Genomic DNA, 19,687 nt, shown 5'->3' with positions numbered 1-19,687 from the left:
CTAATTATTGGCAGGCACAGCCCAGCGTTTAACATGATAATCGCAGGACCCTCATGCTTTCCTGTTCATGGACCCCTGAAAGCAAAAGTTAAAGCTATTGAATTCCATCAATCATTCAATGGTCGCTTGGATGATGTTGACATGATTTTGTTGTTTGGTCTTAAATTGCAGTGAGAAAGGGTTATTAATCACTTTAAAATATTTTTAAGACCAAGGGGGATTGTCTCCCTGGTTAGCTATAATGAGAAGCAGAAAGAGCTAAGAAAAAAATACTTCCTGTGATACCTAGAGGGGCGTACAGCTCCCGGTTGCACAATTATCTTTATTTCTCACTGGGCAACACAAATCCCTGCCTAAAACCGCTGCAGTCTAGCTCAGGGCTGGAGTCACTCCACTGTGCTCTACGGGCAAGGCTGATTTACACCAGTTGAGGATCTGCCCCTTGGTTCCTAAATCTGCTTTCCTGAAAATGACTCTCAGCCGCTAGTGCTGTGAGCAGAGCTTGCAGCCCGCGTGCGGCAGCGGCTGGAGAACTCGCCCTGCTCGGAGATCGGGTGCGGGCTGTGGCTGTGTGTCTACACGGCTGCCGTTCTTGCTCGGGGACGCGCAGTGGAGCGAGCCCAAGGGGCGGGATGGGGTTGGACTCTAGCGGGTGGAAGCGGCTTTATCCCAACGCCGCGGGCCGAACTCACCTCGCCGGCTGCCCCTTGGAGCGGTCCGGGCGCGGGGGGGGGGAGGGAGCGGGCTGCACGTCCCGCTGCTGGGCGGGCAGCCCCGTTTCAACAGCTCGCAGCAGCCCCACAGGAGGCTGGACGGGGCGCCTAGCGAGCGCTGCTGCTTTCTCTGCCCCCCCCCGGGGGCGGGGGGGGAGGAGATGGCAAGGCGGGGAGGAGGGCGCGGTGAACCTGACCAGGAGGCCGGAGCCCCCCCATGCACCCTCCACAGCTGACCCCCCCCACACACACACATCCAGCGGGGGGGGGGTGCGTGTGCTCATTTGCTATTGCAATCAGTTCTGCTGCCACGAGCCAGCCCCCCCCCCCTTTTCTGCTGCCGCCATCCCAAAGCCAAAGAGCCACTTAGGGCGGGGGAGGCGTCCCAGCAAAGACCCCCCCCTTCCATCCCCCACCCTCCCCCCTTCCTGCTGCCCAGGTTTATAACGCGGCAGCCCCAGGCCAGGCAGCAGCGCCGCGCGCCCGTCCTCTGTCCCGGGGGCTGCAGCCAGCGCGTGCGGGGCTCTGGGCCGCCCGGGGGCCGGGCTCGGCGGCGCCCCCTTTCCCCCCCCCATGTCCCTCGGGCGGGCGGCCCGGCTGCTGCTGCTGCTGCTGCTGCTGCTGGCGGGGAGCGGGCTGGAGCCCTGCGCCGCCGATCGCTGCAGCTGGAAGGGGAGGTAAGAGCCGGCCAGGGGTGTGCAGAGCCCGGGCCCCCGCCGGTGGGGAGCCCCCCGAGCCGCGGGAGGGGGCGGGAATGTCTGGCAACCCCGTTTTTCCACCCGCTGCTCAGCGGGCAGAGGCCCCGCTTGGGTTGCGACGAGCAGCGTTGGCCAGTCCCGTCAGGGACACGCCGTCCGGGCCGCCTACGGCACCGGGGCGCGCTGGCCCCGCGAGGCGGCGCCAGCGTAGCCCCGGCTGCCCTTATGCCCCCTGGAAGCGCCCCTCCCCCGTCGGCGGTTGGCGCATCGCCTATGAGCTCTGTGCGCGAGCGTGGGGGAACCCGAGGCCCCGCAGCCGCCGCTCGAGGAGTCTGCGGCCGCCCAGCGAGGCGTGAGGCCCCGCGCGCGCCAGGCGCCCGGTCCCGCTCTGAGCTTTTCCCGCCCCGCCCACGAGCGAGCCAGAGCGCGCCGGTGCTGGGCCCGCGCTGCCGTCACTCGCTGGACGTGGTGCGAGCGCCCGCGGGAGCGATGCTGCGTTTTGCTTCCTCTTGGCTACTGAACGCCTGGGCCCTGACCGCAGAAATAGCATCAGACTGGTTTCCAAGAGCCCCACATGTCAGTCTTGTTTAAGGGGGGGCTGAAAAAAACAACCCGGATCTGATCTTTGAAGAAAACACCTGCACCTTCCCCTGGGGTGGTCAATCTGTGTTGAAGGAAACGAATCAGGGTATCTCCCATGGCAAATGACAGGAAGCTACAAAACTGGTGGGAAATTTTCAACACTACTTTTGTCCAGATTTTGAAGGAAACCGTGGTTCCAGTTTTTCACAAAAATTATGATCCTTTTTTTTTTAGCCCGCTGTGGTAATCAAGAGACTGGGCTTGATTCTCCGTGTGTAATCAAAAGTAACACCAAATTAATGAAATTCATAGACTATCAGGGCTGGAAGGGACCCCAAGAGATCATCTAGTCCAGCCTGCTTTGTCCCAGATCCCTAAATGGCCCCCTCAAAGATTGAGCTCACAAGCCTTGGTTTAGCAGACCAATGCTCAAACCACTGAGCTCTCCCTCCCTCCTAAGTGCACTGATGTAAAGCTGGTGTGAACAAGATCCAAATCAGGGCCAGCCTACAGCTCTTTGTTGAGAAATGACTCTTCAATAGTAGCTACTGGTAACATTTTCAAAGTCCACCTGACTTGGGCATTTTCAAAAGTGACTTAGGCATTTGGGCACCTAATTCTCATGGAAAGGCATTAGGACTTGCTCCGAGGGGTAGGATTTTCCAAAAGGGCTAAGCATTGCTCCCATTGAAGGCAATGGGAATTTTGCCCTGCTTTGGAATGGGGAGCAGGGCTAGGTCAGCGCCGAGCACTTTTAAGAACTCTACCCTGAGTCACTTCTAAAAATGGGACATAGGCTTAGCGTCAAAGATGCAGTGCGGGCTCTGAAGCCTGGGACAAGAGGCGGGTGTCAAAGTGCTAGCTGCACAGCTGTTTTTAGAGCCCCATTCCACTCTGTCATCCCAGGCTGGGAGACTCCCGGCCATGGGCTGTGGAGACGTACTCTGATGCACGTTTGAAAAGGTTCCCCTACATCTGTTACCATGCAGCTTGCCACAGAAGCGGCTCTCCTTTAGTCGCTGCCACTAGAGAACTAATTATATGTAGTAGTAATAATCATTAATAATGGAGACCATGAGTCTATATCCAGTAGTTGCGGTAAAAGACTTTTGATGCACGTTGCTGTCTCCTCTTGAAAATGGGGTGAAAATAGGCTTGTAGGGAGCAATCCAGCAGTGGCCAGGAGATAGATGAGACTTAAAAATCATCCAGGCTGGCTCTGACTTCCGAGAGTCATTTCTTTCCCTGTTTCATGTGCAGAACAAGGGGTTTGTTATTTATTATGTGTATTCTGAAGCCCAGCTGAGCTGGGGGCCTTGTTGTTCTAGGCACTGCACACATAAATAGAGATGGTCCCTGTCTGGAAGCCCTGGCAATCTTAAACTGCAGGACAAAGGGTGGAAAGGGAAACAGAGGCACAGAGCAGTAACATGGGTTACCCCAGATCACGCAGCAGGTTAGTGGCGGGTTAGGGAGTGACCTCATTCTGCTGACTCCCAATAGCTTGTGCTGCCTAGGTGTTGTTCATTATTAATGATGTATTTTTGGCCTTGCCTTTGCAGTGGTTTAAGTTGGGAACCCCGTTCCCGCACCGTGGAGCAGGTCCACCTACGCTGCACTGAGGGCTCCCTGGAATGGCTGTATCCAGCCCGAGCCCTGCGTGTTGTCCTGGAGCCCAACCTGTCGAGCACCAGACACACCACTGTCTGCATCAAGCCAGCGAGTGACTTCCAGGGTGCCAGCATCTACGTGGAGCGCGCCGGGCAGCTGCACCTGGTGGTGAGCGAAGCCGAGGAGGCGCAGCTGCGCCATGTGTCCTGTTTCAGTGCCCACACGCCACAGCGGGTCGCCCTTTTCCTGCAGGCTAGCCCGCAGAGGGATATCAGCCGCAGGATGGCCAGCTTCCAGTACGAGCTGCTGAGCAACCAGAGCGCGGCAGGCCCTGACTTCCAGAAAATGGCCCTTGTGGAAGGTAAGGCTGAGATCTCCCATAGGCCCCAAGCCTGCAAATGGATCTACGCAGGTCAACCCCTGCAGAGTTGATCCACTTCTGTAGAGGTCCCACACTGGTGCAGGGCTTCATCAATTTCATGAATGGGATTCCTCTTTGCAGGAGAGGGATAATCTCTTATCTGTGAACCCCAACACCTGCCCCTCTCCCTGCTCCCCTTGTTAACACATCACATTGATCAGGGGAGATGTTTACAGCACAGAGTCTCTCGAGCTACCCTATTCAGTGCTCCAAAAGCAGGAAAAGCTCCCAGTGCCGTGAGGGGAAATTCTGTCCTGTCCCCACATTTGTCATCTAATTTAATCATGGGCACTTGAGCAAGAAGTGCTGGAACACGGGGGAACATTTTCAAAAGCATCTAAGTGACTTAGGCTCCTGAGTTCCCTTTTCAGAAATGATCTGAGGCACTTTAAGAGCCCAGGCCTCACTGAGGAGCCTAAAGGCCTTTGAGGATCTGGATCTGAGTGTCTTTTATAAGTGGGATTTAGGCTCCTAAGTCCTTAAAGTACTTTTGAAGATTTTACCCTGGTTCTGTTCCCATTTTGTATCCTGAGAGACACTCAGACAATGTTTTCAACCTGCATCGCAGTGGCTCAGGGCGGAGGCTGGCTGTAGGAAATGGGTTGGGGGGGAGGAAGGAGGTTGAATAAAAAGAGCAAACACAGCACTTTCCCGCTGTCCTCTCCCCTTTCTTAGACTATTTTGGGGAGGGACTTAGTTTTGTGTCCTGGCAGTAACTGAGGAAATATGCTTACTTAAGGATGTAATTGTAAAGAGATTGGCACAGTCATGCAGCGCCTGAGGTAGACATTCCGTATAATAAACTTAGTATAAATCAAAGTAAATACATCATGAAATAACCTTTACTTGGAACAGAAACAAACTGATGTCCCAGTGCCAAGTTCAAAATTAGAATGACATAGAATTAAGCAGGTATGAACATCCGTCTGCCACAAACTAGGCATGGCCCTGTAAATTACAAAATGACAAATATTCCAGCATATGCCCATGTATTAGCAAGGAAGTGGAAGGTCCCCAAGGGAAGCAGGCTTTGAGACATGGATGGGGATTTCCAGAATTGAACCCTGCACTCCCATTGACTTTAAATAGGATTTGAGCAACTAACTCCCGTAAGGCCATTTGAAAATCCCAGCCATAATGCTCTTTTCGACATTGATGGATGGAGGCCCCAGATGCATTAGAGACATCCTCCTTGATTCTGGTCTTCTGATTATTCTTGCATCAGGTTTATGTCTTTCATCGTGAGGAAATAGCCATATTGGCTACCAAGATATCAGTGCCCTAGCCTAAAACAGGAAGGAATGTAACAGAAAATCAGTGAGGAAGACTTTTGCGTGGTGCTTAAAGCACAGGACTGTGAGTCAGGGATTCTGTGTTCTGGTTTTGGCTCATTCAGTGTGTGACTGTGAGCAAGTCACTTCTCCCTGTGAGATTTAGGTCATTCATTTCAGACAGCATCTGGAAATTCTCAGAATCCTAATTGTAAAATATCCCCATATTTCAGAGCAATGGTCTCTGCCACTGCCTCTTACAGGAGTGCTACTGCAGCATCCCCAGCAATGAATACATCATATCACACAATGGATGGAAGGGGCTACAGAAGTGCAAAGTATTATAACGGTTGCAATGAGCCATTGGTGCTGCAGTCCAGTATTGTAAGATTTCCAATGGAATTCACTTTGGAAATTAAACAAAAAACCCACCTAGAATTCTTGACATTTTCAGGGATCAAAGTAGATGGATGTGTAAAGTACCAAAGTTTTCTACTATATTTCCAAAAAAAACTGAACTGAAGAAAGAACAGTAAGAATATTGTTTAGGGCTTGGTCCAATGCCCATTGAAATCAATGACTCAGTTACTCTCCTCACACACTTCACCAGTCTGTTAACAATCATTATTGTATTGATCAGTAACTGATTCTTTTGTTCTTTAGCGATGTGCCGTCCTTGTGACAATATGGAGCTTCTGATGGCCATTTGCAGCAGTGATTTTGGTAAGCAGACTTACAGGAAAATATTCTGCCTCTAATTATGCATTGATTATTTTGGTTTATTTGCCTCTTCTTTAAATACCGTGATCTTCTTGCTCTTCAATCTGAGAATGCCACTTGCTTGTGTCAAAGAATGAAACGTAAAAAGTTCGGATAAATCAGAGCTGCAGATCAAACATAGTGAATCTAGGCAGGTGGGAAGGCAAAGCAATTTTTTTTTCTTTCCACATACACAATACACTCCCTCTTCGGCATGAAGTGTTTTGCTGGAATCATTTTGTCACAGTCCCCTTGTCTTTCACTTTCTGATAGTTTTGCACACGCATACATGTGTGCAGCAGAAATATTCTTTACTTACCTTCCATCTAATTGAACAGATACAAAGAATTTTTTAAAATCCCAATTTATGCAGGTTGGCTTTTTCCAAACTGATCACAACTTAAAACTGCTGTAATGATGGTAGAGCAATCCTTGTGGGGACTGTTCCTCGCCACGTGTTTCACTGTGGGGCTGTACTCAGGGCTTAAATTCAGCTGGAGTTGTCCGGAGCGGAGCTCTGGTAAACATTTTCAACCCCTGGAGAGTTTTTACAGCATGTTGGCGGCTCCAGGAAATACTCCATGAGAATTAAAGCCCTGGCTATACATTATACCCCCTCATCAAACTTTCCCGAAGTGAGTCTGGTTATAGATGCAACCTCACACAGATATTGTAGAACATCAGATGCAAACAATGTTAATGGACCTGATCCTGCACCTGTGGAAGTCAATGGCAAAACCCCAATTTCCACTAAATAAAAAAAAAGATATTTTTGAAAACCATCGATTCTGCTGTCCCTCAAGGAGATCCTTTAGCCTTGATAAACTCAGTGGGTGCAACCTTGAAACTGAAGCCAAATCAGAAATAGTTCTTGCTACATAATGCCAGCTCTTTCACATGACAAGGTCACAGATACATTTATAATTGTTCTTTGTACATTGCCTTTCATTCTACTCTTTTTTCTTTCATATCGTGCTCTCAGTGATTTACTATACTTAGCATGAGTACACACACACACACACACGTACATTCCAGCTCTGGTTACTGATGGAGTCCATTGTTTGTGACTTAAACTTAGTTGTATGAGAATATTTACCCTTCATTAATCACACCATCTTTCAGCCCCGGCATAGCATATCCCTTTTGAGAAAACAAATGCATTAATATGCTATAAAGTAACAAATAGGGGAAACCCTTAACATGATGCTGTAGCAAAGGCTTTATCTCCTTTATTTCATCTTGCAAAATCTCTACTGATCTCAGTATTGTCTCTTGCTCTGTAACGTTTTTTTTTGTTTTATTGCACTGATTTTTCCTTTACACACACAAATTGTACCATAGTAATTATACTCGTCTAATTAAAGCTGTACAACCTCCCTAATGTGGACACAGTTAAATATGCTTATAGCTAGGATTGGCAGAATTCAATTTTTATTTTTTCATAATTCCAACAGATAATATCAATGTTTATATTTAAGCTTTTTCAATTTTTATCCATTTAAATGTTCAGTTGTGCAAAATTATAGATTTTAATTATCTTTATTTTTATCAATTTAAACTTTCACAGTTGTGGGAACTTATGTAATGATATTTATTTAATGACAGTAGATGCTGAGATTCAAACTTTAAAGGTTTCTAGCCATTAAAACACAAATTGTCTATGTTGCATATTAGAATATCCAAAGGAAATAGCCTTACGTCAAACTTTAATAAATTCTCAAGCAGTACTTTTTTTACTTTGCCTAACTGTAAATTTTGATCATCATGGATGGAAATACTGTGTGTGTATGGTGAAATTGACATTTACCAACACTTACTGATGAAAATTGATTCCTTTCAAGCCTACTTATAAGCTATAGTGATATAAGATGTCTTTATACCAGTATAACTACATCCATTCTAGGAGTTGTCCTGGTAGAACTATATTGGCATATCAGTACAAAACTGAATGCAGCCCAGGTCTTACCATGAAAGTGTATTCCTGTGCCAATCATCTTTCTTCCTCATTTGAACTAATTGATGCAATCTCCCCCATTGTTTGCACTTGATGAAGTTATCAGTTCCCATGCAAACAGCTCTCCCTCTGTGCAGCCTGCAGCCCCAGAGACTGACAGATACGGAGGCCCAGGGTGCACAATGGGGAGTATTTATACTTATAGTACCAACAGACCAGAAGAAATAGCCCTTTGAACGGACTCTATTTATGACCTGACTTCCTTGCCCTACACTCACAAATCGCTATCATCAACTTTTGTGATTAGAGAAAATAGCTGCTAATGAAAGTGTAAATGACACCAGGAGTGAATGGGGGCTTTATGGTTAGTCTTAAGGCAGAGGTCTTCAGTCACTAGGCCATGAGCCCAGCAGGAACGACTTTGAGGAACAGGAACAAGTGCATTATAGCTTGTCAATAGACTTGACTGCATCTGATTAAAGATGCTCACACAAAGAAGGAGATGAAGAGCGGAGCGGAGACATCTGTTGTGCTCAGCCCTTGCATCCCTTGAAAATTAAATTAGTTAAGGAAGTTCCTGGACTTTTCAGAAATAAGCTCTTTGTGCCCCTTACACTAATGAGACCATTATCCCCAAAGGAAAGAGTAAAAGTGATGGATATTTTGCAAAGTTCCAGCTAAATGGGTAAACTCTCATTTGCTCATGGGCTGTTGGCAGAATGGTTGAGGGTCACTCTTTGAGCGTTCCCTGTATTTTGGATTCAAATGGAATTTGTTCTTGAAGAAATGTAATAAGAAAAGTCAGTTCCCATTGATTGTTGGGGGGAGGGGGGAAACAGAGAGGAAGAGTTCACATCAGCAAATAACAGGCATGAGTTTTGCAGCTGTGAAATGGATGACATTGTCTGTGTTGGAGACACAAATGATTAAACTTATTTAGGCCGTTATTTTATTTTTATTTCTCAAACCAGCTATGCTAGTTTTTACAGGTGGGGCGGGTTGTGTGCAAATGGCATGGTTTAAATAGGCATAAAGGTTTCTGTTGCTCCAAAAAAAGGAACTGAATATGTATGCTGGGGAAAATGGAAGGTTTTGTCAGTAGGAGACAAAATTAGGTGTGTATGCACACTAGAGTGTGCTGAAACAAAAGGTGAGGTTTTCTGGTACACTTTTCTAGAGTAGACCAGACCCAGGGTCCCAGTCCTACACTAGCATGGACCCTGCATCCACAGGAAGCGCCCCCTGGAAATCACCAAGCATGTCCAACAGAACACAAACCATTACACATCCAGAGCGCTGCGTAATAACAGTTCCCTCTATTTTATTTTGACTTCCAGGTCTAATTTACATTAGGCAGGATCCTCAAATGGCATAGCTGCATTGACTTCACAGGGGCTGTGTTGCTTTATACCACCAGAAGATCTGGCCCTAAAATGTCTGTCTTGTTCACTAGTTTTTAATTTATTTTTTATACAAGAAGATTTCATATTAGGCAATACATTTTTAAAAAAATTGAGTGCCCTGTAGTCCTTATGGCGGCAGAACATGGCTGCAGATTGAGTCTGATGACGACAAATCAAAACTTTGTCAAAACAAGGCTACTGATCAAATTATGATTGGGGTGAATTTTTGATTGAAGTCTAATATCTGGCCATAATTGCACTGTAGGAATGAAATAGCTAGCTTTAGTTTCCAATTTTTTTCTGATCTTCTATGCTTTACTAGTCATGGTGTTCTCTTAAGAAACCTGAAATAATACAGTACTGTAGCAATCAAAATGCTTTGTACTGGAAATCCAAAAGATAAATCAATGACCTAACAAATGGCTCTTGATTTATGATCCATGGAGCATCAGGAGTCTTCATCTAGGGCTCTCAAAGGGAAACACTTCAGCTGCATTTGCACTGGTACCTATCAATGCACCTCTACCACTGGCAGCAACATGAGAAATAGGAGTGTAGACCAAGCCCTGTTCTGGGTCCTGTCCACACTACTACTTCCAACAGTGCTTCAACTGGTGTACCAAAGGCATAGTGGGGACTTGGAGTGATGGCCCATGACAGGGTCACTCGCTGGGAACTGAGACTGAAAACATTTAGGGACCCCTTGGACTAGCCTGTCCTTGTATGTTGGTGCACACAGCTGCTGTGTTGTACCCCAGAAGTGGCTGCAGGTCAGCAAGTTCTCAAACAGGTAATTAATTGTACAGTGATGTGGAACCATCGGTATAAAAGATGCTATGTAATATCAGAAAATTATTCTTTCTAGGGAAAAATGCACTTAAAATACTATAGTAGCTGAATTCTTTATCAGAAACAGCTGTGCCATAACCAACTCACTATTCATGTCATCTTTACATCTAGTCGTGAGAGGATCGATCCAAAATGTTTCCCATGACCCTGAAAATCACGTGTCCCAGGTTGAAGTCAGCGTCCAGAAAGTCTACAGGCAGAAAAACAGAATTTTCCGACAGGATGAAGCAACTGGTGAATGGAGGGGCCCCATAAAAACCCTGCTGCAGTGCAAGGTAAAGAAAGGTGCTGGAGATTTCCTGTTCACTGGCAATGAACATTTTGGAGAAGCTTGGCTCGGCTGTGCCCCTAGATTTAAGGACTTCAGTTCCATTTACCAAACAGCCAGAGACAGGGGAACAAACCCATGTGAGTTTCAGTTCAGCTGAAATGCACGTCCCAAGAGCGCTGACTAAAGGGTTGCAGCCCCATGTTCCTGAGCAGAGGCTGAAGATAGATTTCACTAGAGCTAGGGCTGGGAGAGCCTCTTGGAGTTTATGACTCTATGAACCTCTCAAACCAGGACAGTGAGGCCACAAAATGGTTTAAATTAATGAAGTGCTTTGTTTATAATTCAAATACAGGTGCCTCTCCTGCCTCCAGGGGACCTTCCGATTTTTTAAGGGGCTGCTTTTCCCCCCCTCGCTGAAGAGTAGCCTGTGCTGTGTGTTAGAGGTAGGAGATGCCTCACAAAATCTAGGATGCCCTAAGTGGGTGTCCTGTCTGTTTTGTAAAAAGAAAAAAGGAGGACTTGTGGCACCTTAGAGACTAACAAATTTATTTGAGCATAAGCTTTCGTGAGCTACAGCTCACTTCATCGGATGCATCCGGAAGCTTATGCTCAAATAAACGTGTTAGTCTCTATGGTGCCACAAGTCCTCCTTTTCTTTTTGCGAATACAGACTAACACGGCTACTACTCTGAAACCTGTCTGTTTTGTATTTTTCATTAGCTTTTTTCTTCCCTATTTTCCTCCCACTTTTATTTTTTTTTAGCTCTGTGCTTCAGTTTTCACTCAGTAGATTCCCTCCCCCTCCCCCTCACACAGTAAAGAGGATGCAGACTCAATGATATTGAGAGTTTGAGTTGAACTACTAAGCCCACAGCCCGTCAGTGGGTTTGTCAGTTTCCTGAGGTTTCTCTCTTGGGAAGTTACAGTTCAGTAGAACACATGCAAACTAAGGTTCTGGGGCATAAGCTCAGCTGCTGTAAATCTGTATAGCTCCCAGGACTGCACCTGTTTATAGCAGCTGAAGACCTTGGTGTAGATAAGGGCTGTTGTGAGGATCATCACCTTGTTTAACATGAGTTACTAACATGATGAATTGTCCCAGTTCAGCCAAGCCCTATAAGAAAGATACAGCAGGTAAAAACCGTTTATTTCAAGGCGAGTCTTGCCTGGGTAAGGCATGCATAGTAACCCCCCACCGTCTCCCCCCATGCATTTGAATCACAACTCACTGTCAGTAGCAGTCGATGTGTAGAAAGTGTTCCAGTTGAGAAAGAACTGAAGGTTGTGCTGTATCAAAAGAGGTGAAACGGATGTCCTGTTACTGAATCTGATCTTCCTGTTTGTTCAATATTGTGATTAAGTAAATGAACAATGCTGTTAACGTTTGCACTGTGAACTTTGTGCAGCTAAAAGGAAGAGAAGTTTTGAGTAACTTAAGTTTCAGAGACAGTTGCGTGCATCCCAGAGTTGACACTCACTTGCTCTTCTGAAAGTCCATGCCCCCTGAATATCATTTGTATGAGTCGGCTTGTCTAAAGGGATAGTGTTGTTTGGTTGGTTTTTTAAAGTGCAGTCCACATTTCCCAGCTGTACTTTGCACTTTCTAACATTGTGTTTGCTGATCACCTATGTACTGTATTTGACTGTTTTGTATATTTGGGAACAAAATTGTACATGTTGATCTTATACATTATTGTGTATTTGTTTTGCCTATGAGTACAAAAGCCCTTAGCTATATCTCAGCAACATTACCTGGAAAATAAAATATTCTGTTTTCAAAAGCTTGAGGATAGATCAACACTACTTTAGTAACTTAGTCTTTCAGAAGAACTTGTAGCTACACAGTGTTTTACGGAGTGTTAGATGTTTTTAATGATCCACTATGAAATTAATCTAGGTACAAGTTATGTACATATAAAGGCATGCATATCAGATATATAATATATAGTTGTGCAGTCCTCACCACTCTTGAATTTAGCAACCTGAACCACGCACAGGCTGACAGAATAATGAACACCACATGAGAGATCGTGCATGTTGACTGTGTTCCTATTCCAATCGTGCTACACTCTACACACATTGCACTGCTTTAAGAGAGATCTGAGGTCAAGACTATCCAAAGTAACAAGTAGAGTTGGTTGACATTTTTTAAATTTATTTTTGTTGTTTGGGGGAAAAAAAAAAGGAAAAAGATTTTTTGGGAAATTGAAAATGTTCAACATTTTTATATAAAAATATACAAATCTTCCCCTCCTTCCCCCACAAAAATTAAACATGAAAAAAAATGAGGGTGGATTTTCCCTTCCCCTCATCCTCTCCTTTTCTGTGGCAAAAAGGGGGAAGAAAGGGGAGCAGATACAAACACTGAAAAATTTCACACCAGAAACTAAACATGCAGAATGCAAGTTATTTTGAAATTTTCTAATTTTTTTTTTTTTTATAAACTTTGCTGTGTTCGGATCAGCTCTAGTAACAATTAGAGCCAGGTGCTAAACCAAAGATTCTCCGAAGTAAAGAACTTCGAAAAGAGGGAGCCTCGCAGGTAGAAGTTTCAGAGTAGCAGCAGTGTTCATCTGTATTCGCAAAAAGAACAGGAGGACTTGTGGCACCTTAGAGACTAACCAATTTATTTGAGCATAAGCTTTTGTGGGCTACAGCTCACTTCATCGGATGTTCACGAAAGCTTATGCTCAAATAAATTGGTTAGTCTCTAAGGAACCACAAGTCCTCCTTTTCTTTTTACAGCTAGAAGTGTTAACTGCCCATATACTTGCTAAGTGATCCTGTAGCCGTTGTAATGAGCGATGCCTCGGCTAGCACCCAGAATAGTCCTGGTGTAGTAAGCTTGTAAATCAAGTCCTTAATGTGCTTATACCAGGGCCAAGCATTTCAACAGCAAGATCAGATTTTGATAGGGCGTCATGTTTAACAGATGGGCAAAATCCCTAATATTTCACTTTGGATAAAAGGGCCAGTTAAAAAAAAACCTGCTACAAATATGAAGTCAGATCACGTGCATTCAAGACAAGGTAGACAGTCATTGATCAAGTAAATAAGTCAAGTGGTTGTGATCAGGTCAGGATATTTGGATTTTGGCATCTTGTTTCTAAGGAGCCAATTTGGGAAAGCTAGAATGGCAGCCCACGAGGTTTCCCGAGCACTGATTCATTTCAGAGTGTGGCAGAGACAATTTCTTTCCCTAATTTCTTACCTGACCCAGTTTCTGAAAGGTTATACCGAATCATAGCATGTGTTCTGAAGCTATACTAGACTAAAAGGTAACGGGAAAACTTCTCGGCATTAGCTGGATTACCCCATGCATAATAGGAGCCAGTAAACACATTCATGTGCCCCTTATTGTCATCCCGACAGTAAGAGGTTATACAGACCTAGACAAAGCAAATTATGCAAGCAGTTTGTAATGCCCACAACTTCATTATGTGAGTCACTTAATGCAACCCAGTTCACCCACAGTGCGTTTGTTTGCTCTATGTGGAAAAGACGAGGCAGAGACTAATTGTGCGTCAAAGCCATAATGCACTTGACACAGACAAACAATGAAAAATGAAAGAAAGCAAGGTAGGTCAAGAACCAGGGAGCTATATAACATCACAGGTGAAGAGCTGGCCAGAAGTCATGCTTAATACATAGATGCAAGGTCAGCTGTAAGAAGCTGGCAATGGAAGGGCTGTCCATGTAAAATCTATTCCTCTGCAAACTCCTCAAATAGCAGGTATACTGAAACCCTTGATGAAAAGTCCTAATAGGGAAATAAGCAATAAGATCCTACAGAAATTATTCTAAAGCCACCAGTAGCCTTTCTGGGAGTGCGTTGATCCAGCCTCTAGAATGGCACAGAAAGGGCATCACGCTTCTTGCAAGTCTCCACGATGATTAAAAAAATAAGCCTCTAGGAAAGGTATTTTCCATTACATTCTACAGGACTTTTCCATAAAGGAAAACATGCAGCAGCTTTTAAAAAAAAAAAATCCCCCACACCTATAAACAGAGCGTGTACAAGTTTGTTTCAAAAGTCTAGAATGGTCATAAACGTCCGAGGCCCAAACAGCCAAGCATCTGACCCCACGTAAGATCTCCCCAAGGGAAGGGCAGTGGCAGCTTTATGTCTCCTCCTTTGAAACAATATTATAGTAGCTGAGCTCATGGTCTTCCACTGAAAGGGCCCGATTCTGTGAGGCGATGAACACCCCATTGATTTCTATGGGTGGGTGATGCACACAGCGTCTTGAAGAACAGGGCCCTTCGAATTAATCATAGCAGTAAAAAAGGGGCAAACAAAAGGCAGCAAGTGCTACCAGGGCATGGGGGATATGCCAAATAGTTGGCTCGGGACACAGAGGTGGCCCTTTTCCTCATCCGCTCCAGGACAGGAAGATCATGGCACATGAATGCTCAGTGGCTGCCTCTTTCCCATCAGGCCCGCAGGACATACCACGGAATCCATATGGGTAGTATTTTATCCTCCCCTCTCTAGCCAGGTAAATTAGACCCACTGCCTGCAAGTAGAGCTTTCCCCAAATTCAGAGACTAAGCTCCCCACCGAGAGCAGCTCCTCCCATTTTCAGACAGCAAATTCTCCCCCACAGAAAGAAAAAAATCAGTTTACAGTTTTCAGGCTACCCTGATGCACCCCGTTGTGTGGGTAACGTTCACACAGGGAAAGGGTAAACCAGTCAGTTGGGCCTATGGTTTCAAGAGTGATTCATGATTTTGTGCACCCACCTTGCAACACATTTAAGGGCCTGATTTTCAGAGGACTTAAGGCATCTCCAGGCACAGTGAGATATCCAAAAACGGAAATACCCAAAATTATCAGTCACATTAGCAAATTTGGGCCTAGTGCAGATCCAATACAACTGTAAAGCATTCTTTTCATCACTGCTGGTGAAAACAAAGCAAGACTTTTTCTTTACTGTTCATAAATTTAAACCAGTGGATTTTGTTTACTCACAGAAAGTGTGTTCTGCATGTTCCTCCCCACAATTGCAAATCAGTCTTTTAAACTCTTCTAAAAAAGGAGTGACGCTGGCCTATAAACTGTCTGATTTGTAACATTTCATAAAGCAGCAACATTCTTTATGCAGCTAAACATTTGTTCTTTCCCAGGACTTGAGCCTGCTCTGTAGATCAGAATCAAAAAAGGGACAGAACATTTCCTTTGATTCATTAAAGAGACAAAAACAGCCTTGAGAATCTATAATGAGTTTTTGAATGACTGGACCAACACCATCCAGTAACAAGCTCATGAATAGACCACAGGGCCAAGATTAGCTTGTTGACCTCACTGGATTTGTGCCTGCTTACATCAGGGTGAAATTTGTCCCCTTCAGAGAGCAATGGGTCTTTTTCTAATGCCAGCCGGACCTTTTCATGCATGGCTTCGAAACACAGTCAATTTTTAACATTTCAGTTGCAAGGGATTGTGATCAGTTACATGAATACAGATTGATTCGTTTCCTCATAGGTTTAACTAACTCCCACTTTCTAGACTTCTAAATTTTTCTTTTAAATCAAACCACTTAATCGGCTCTGGTACTTTTTAGACCATAGCTCACAGTTGTCAATGTGTCTCTCAGCTAGAGGGAAAGAATAACAGCACTATTTGCATAGTCACTGTAACACTCTGAAACTTCAAGAGATGCCCAGTTAATAGCTATCATTTTCTGGTAGTTTAATGCCGCCAGTGAAAAGGCAGCATGGTCCAATGGATAACACCCACGGCCAAGAGTTCAGAGACCTGAATTTTATTCTTAGCTCTGCCTGTGACTCAAGTTAATCAGTGGGAGGTAGGTCCCTTTAAAATCTGGCCCTTGACTTCTCTGTGCCTCACTTTCCCTACCTATAGTCAGGAGATTGATACTTTTACCTACCTCAGCATAGCATTTTCAAGTGCTACAGCTGAACGGGGCTAAATGTGACAAGGCTACAAATCTTGCAGAATTTGGCAAATTCAGGGTGAGAGGGTTAGAAGAGCTAAACTGCTTCTACTATAATAATTACTTCTCATTAACATGCTCTCGGCATTTTCATTCGGAACTCTTACGGGCTGGGTTTTAAAACCTGCTCATACAAGTTCATTCCGGGCTGAGACTTGGCACATTCAAACTCAGAAGACAGTGATGGTTTAATAAGTATTTTTATTTCTCCCTCTTCCCCCCTAGCCCACTTCTCATTCCACTGAAGTCAATGTCAAAACTTCCACTGAGTACAAGGGAGCTGAATCAGACCATTCAAAACCTTTTAGGGAAAAATGCACTTAAAATACTATAGTGACAACCTTGGTATTAAAGTAGATAAAAGAGATTTCCTAATTCTGTGCCTCTGTTTAAAAAAAAAAAAAGCCACCACATACTTAAGATTAATGCACCCTACAAAGGGTTAGGAACAAGACTAAGATGGAATCAGTTTTATCCTGTAGGAATACCTATGCTATGTTATCAGCATATTATCCCATTATAGGTTACAGGAAGGAGGAAGGATATTTTGCAGGAATTGTACCATGCCACCCAAAAATCTGCAACCTCTTCCAGTCCTTTTCAGTCTATTCAATGCTATCAGGATAATCTAGCAAAAGTTTTCTGTTTTTACCTTCCAGATACAGGGCTTTATGCAAGTAGTCCCACTGCAATCACAAGGACAAGTCCAGGTTTGCAGGGTTAAATCCAGGAAAAGTAATACCTCCAAGCTAGTCACATCCAAATGCTGAAACATGGCTGTACTTTGTGGATTCTCTCTCTCTCTCCCTTCATTAAAGCCATTTGATTTTTGAAATGAGAAGTATGTGACAATAATGCATTGAAAAATGCAAACTTTTAATGAATGGGAAAATTTTAAGTGTTTAATGCACGCACACACCAACACCAAGTCTGTTGCCTAAAGTTCTGTTGAATCATTTTGGGATCAAGAATCGCTCACGTTGGCATTTTCACCTAAATTATCTGCCTCTTTTCAATTAGCTTTTATTATTTTAATGATGGCTCCTCCCCCCTTTCCCAATGCTTTGGCCTCGCTCCCATAATTGCCTATATTTTATGTAAATGGAATTGTTACACCGTAAAATGATATACAAATGTGTCTACCACACAAAGTCCAATAAAGGGCCTGAATAAACCCATTATTTACAATGTAACGGCATCTGATAGCAGCCTGGGAAACACAGGGCTGACAGATGTGAGCCAGTGACGAGGCTTGAAAAAAACATGAACGAAGAGGGCTCCGATAGACCACAATTAATTGACTTTTAAAGTAACTCCTTTTTTCACAGTTCTACTTGGCTGAGCAAGATTCACAAATTGCTGTCTTGAACTTTTTAATGGGACAAAATAGCTGCCAATGAAAGTCTAAATGACATGGCCTTTGAATAGGAGGGGTACAATGGCCACACCAGGACATGTTTTTAACTGACATTAATTATTTGAGAAGTTGCAGCCACTCAATTGAAGCTGGGGGATGGTGAGAGGAAGAAGTAAATGCTGCATATTGTAGAAAGGCTAAAATTATTTCTTACAAGGAGGGGAACATACATTTGGAAATCGACAGTTTGATAAGTGTTTCCATACACATGTCCACAGGCATTGTTTGCAATCTGATTTGTCCTTATTTGCATTAGTGTAAATTTGGATTAACTTTATTGAAATCAGAGTGAAACTAGCATTAGTGAGCTCCAAATCATACCCTACAATTTAATATTAGCTATGTCTCCTCCCAGCTCCCAAAATTATGTGCACATGGATAATGATCACTTCACAATGCTCTTCACTTTCTTCTATGGCCTATAAGCCCAATGTTGCAGACCTTATTCAGGAAGGTTCAAAATATGTATGACTCCCTTTGAAGCATTGGCCAAATCCTGGCCTTTTAGTCATGCATAGAACCACATGGACACTGCATGCACAAATGAGGAGAGCATTCTAGAGTCCCTTTTCCCAGGAACCTTCATAAAATAAAGTCAACATACTGCCCAGAACATAAGTTACAAACTAATACCCAAGCAATAAAGTCTTGGCTGACTCATTGCATTGAGGACAGAGCTGTGCACTTGGACACAGGAGGGTCTAGGCATCTTACTACCAGCCAGAAGAGAAAGGTGTCTTGCTTAAGGTAGCACAGTGGCTCAGGCTGGGCTCTTATCTTCACCAGTCTGATTTCTTTTACATACATTGTTTTTAAAAGACAAAGCAGCTGAAAAGCCATTTGTGTGGAACAAACTCCCCCAGCAACCTCACCACCTTCAAGCATGAGATGCCTTTCTTCGAGCTGAGAGTGAGAGCACACCCACCATGTAGACCTTAAGGCAAAAACCAAACTCTCCACTGCACACACTGTTCTCCCCCTGGGAGAACCCACCACACACACACACACACACACACACACACCCCCCACCCACCCAAAAGGTTAGGCATTTCTCAATGTACTCTCAAGCTACTCCGGTGATAAAACCTGTATCAGAAGAGAATATTCCTTTTTTTTGGTGAAAAGGAAAACCCAGGGGAATAGTTTTTAAACTAGACATTGACTCACTTCTCCATTGTCTTCTTTTTAGGCGAGGTAGTGTTGAGGGAGAAACAGATCTTTCTCACCCCCCATCTTTGTCCCTGGCTTGCTTTTTCCTTTCCAGCGTCTCCTTGGGGGAAGAGATCCACGTCACTTAATACCACCCATCACAACAGGTGGTGTTCTCAGTAGTCACCAAGAATCACATTCACTTAGTTTTTGTCTGGGTGCTCCTCTGTCACATACATCTACTTTTGCTTGGTGAGTGCTCACCTAGCAAAGAAGGTCCTCCAGCCCAATGCGGGTCTCTGGGCTTTATTATGAAAGAAGTATTAAATAAATATTGTTAGTTACAGGCAGCAATCTTTTAGGCAATACATATTCAAGGAGACTCCATGGTGCATTTTTATACCAGAGGCAAGTTGCAATAGTCACTTCCTTTTCCTCCAGTTTTTTGCTTATACTGAATTCTGTCTGCAGCTTCCGCTGGGTGCAATAACGTTCTACACCTCTCTCCCTCAACCATAATGTTGTGCTGCGGTTTAGCAGTTAATGTCCCAGCCCAGAGGTGGGTGCATTTCAGTGGTAGACGAAGAATGCTCTCTGTGTAGTTTGTGAAGTGCTTGGGTATGTTTTAGAAA

General features: G+C 44.5%; 2 protein-coding genes across 4 annotated transcripts in view; one reads left to right on the top strand and one right to left on the bottom strand.

Annotated features, from left to right (window-relative positions):
* The first annotated feature begins 399 nt into the window (after positions 1-399).
* Positions 400-11,027, top strand: LOC119842785 (meteorin-like protein). Of its 2 annotated transcripts, XM_043497328.1 has the most exons (5): positions 400-588; positions 3,322-3,449; positions 3,556-3,965; positions 5,960-6,019; positions 10,373-11,027. In XM_043497328.1, the coding sequence occupies exons 2-5, from the start codon at positions 3,424-3,426 to the stop codon at positions 10,687-10,689; spliced, it is 813 nt and encodes a 270-aa protein (XP_043353263.1). In that variant the 5' UTR covers positions 400-588; positions 3,322-3,423; the 3' UTR covers positions 10,690-11,027. The 2 variants fall into 2 exon arrangements, with proteins under 2 accessions (XP_043353263.1, XP_038227295.1); XM_038371367.2 differs by lacking the exons at positions 400-588; positions 3,322-3,449 and adding an exon at positions 909-1,390.
* Positions 7,608-19,687, bottom strand: part of LOC119842782 (E3 ubiquitin/ISG15 ligase TRIM25-like) — a 36,971-nt gene continuing 24,891 nt past the window's right edge. The window contains exons 10-11 of one of the 2 annotated variants that reach the window (XM_043497322.1): positions 11,762-11,819; positions 7,608-10,451 (exon numbers count right to left, since the gene is read on the bottom strand). In XM_043497322.1, coding sequence (XP_043353257.1) covers positions 11,764-11,819 — 56 coding nt within the window. In that variant the 3' untranslated portion in view covers positions 7,608-10,451; positions 11,762-11,763. Of the gene's footprint in view, positions 10,452-11,748; positions 11,820-19,687 lie in introns of those variants that run through there. The other variant, XM_043497323.1, reaches the window with a different exon arrangement.

Source organism: Dermochelys coriacea, chromosome 14 (assembly GCF_009764565.3).
Source record: "Dermochelys coriacea isolate rDerCor1 chromosome 14, rDerCor1.pri.v4, whole genome shotgun sequence".
Classification (NCBI taxonomy): Eukaryota; Metazoa; Chordata; order Testudines; family Dermochelyidae; genus Dermochelys; species Dermochelys coriacea.
Note: the sequence above shows the minus strand (reverse complement) of the source record. Positions and strands in the feature narration are given on the sequence as shown.

Coding starts and splice junctions, on each gene's coding strand:
- LOC119842785 (XM_038371367.2), top strand. CDS start 1,287: ATGTCCCTCGGGCGGGCGGCCCGGCTGCTGCTGCTGCTGCTGCTGCTG. Junction 1,391..3,555: donor CGCTGCAGCTGGAAGGGGAG/GTAAGAGCCGGC, acceptor TTGCCTTTGCAG/TGGTTTAAGTTGGGAACCCC. Junction 3,966..5,959: donor GAAAATGGCCCTTGTGGAAG/GTAAGGCTGAGA, acceptor TTTGTTCTTTAG/CGATGTGCCGTCCTTGTGAC.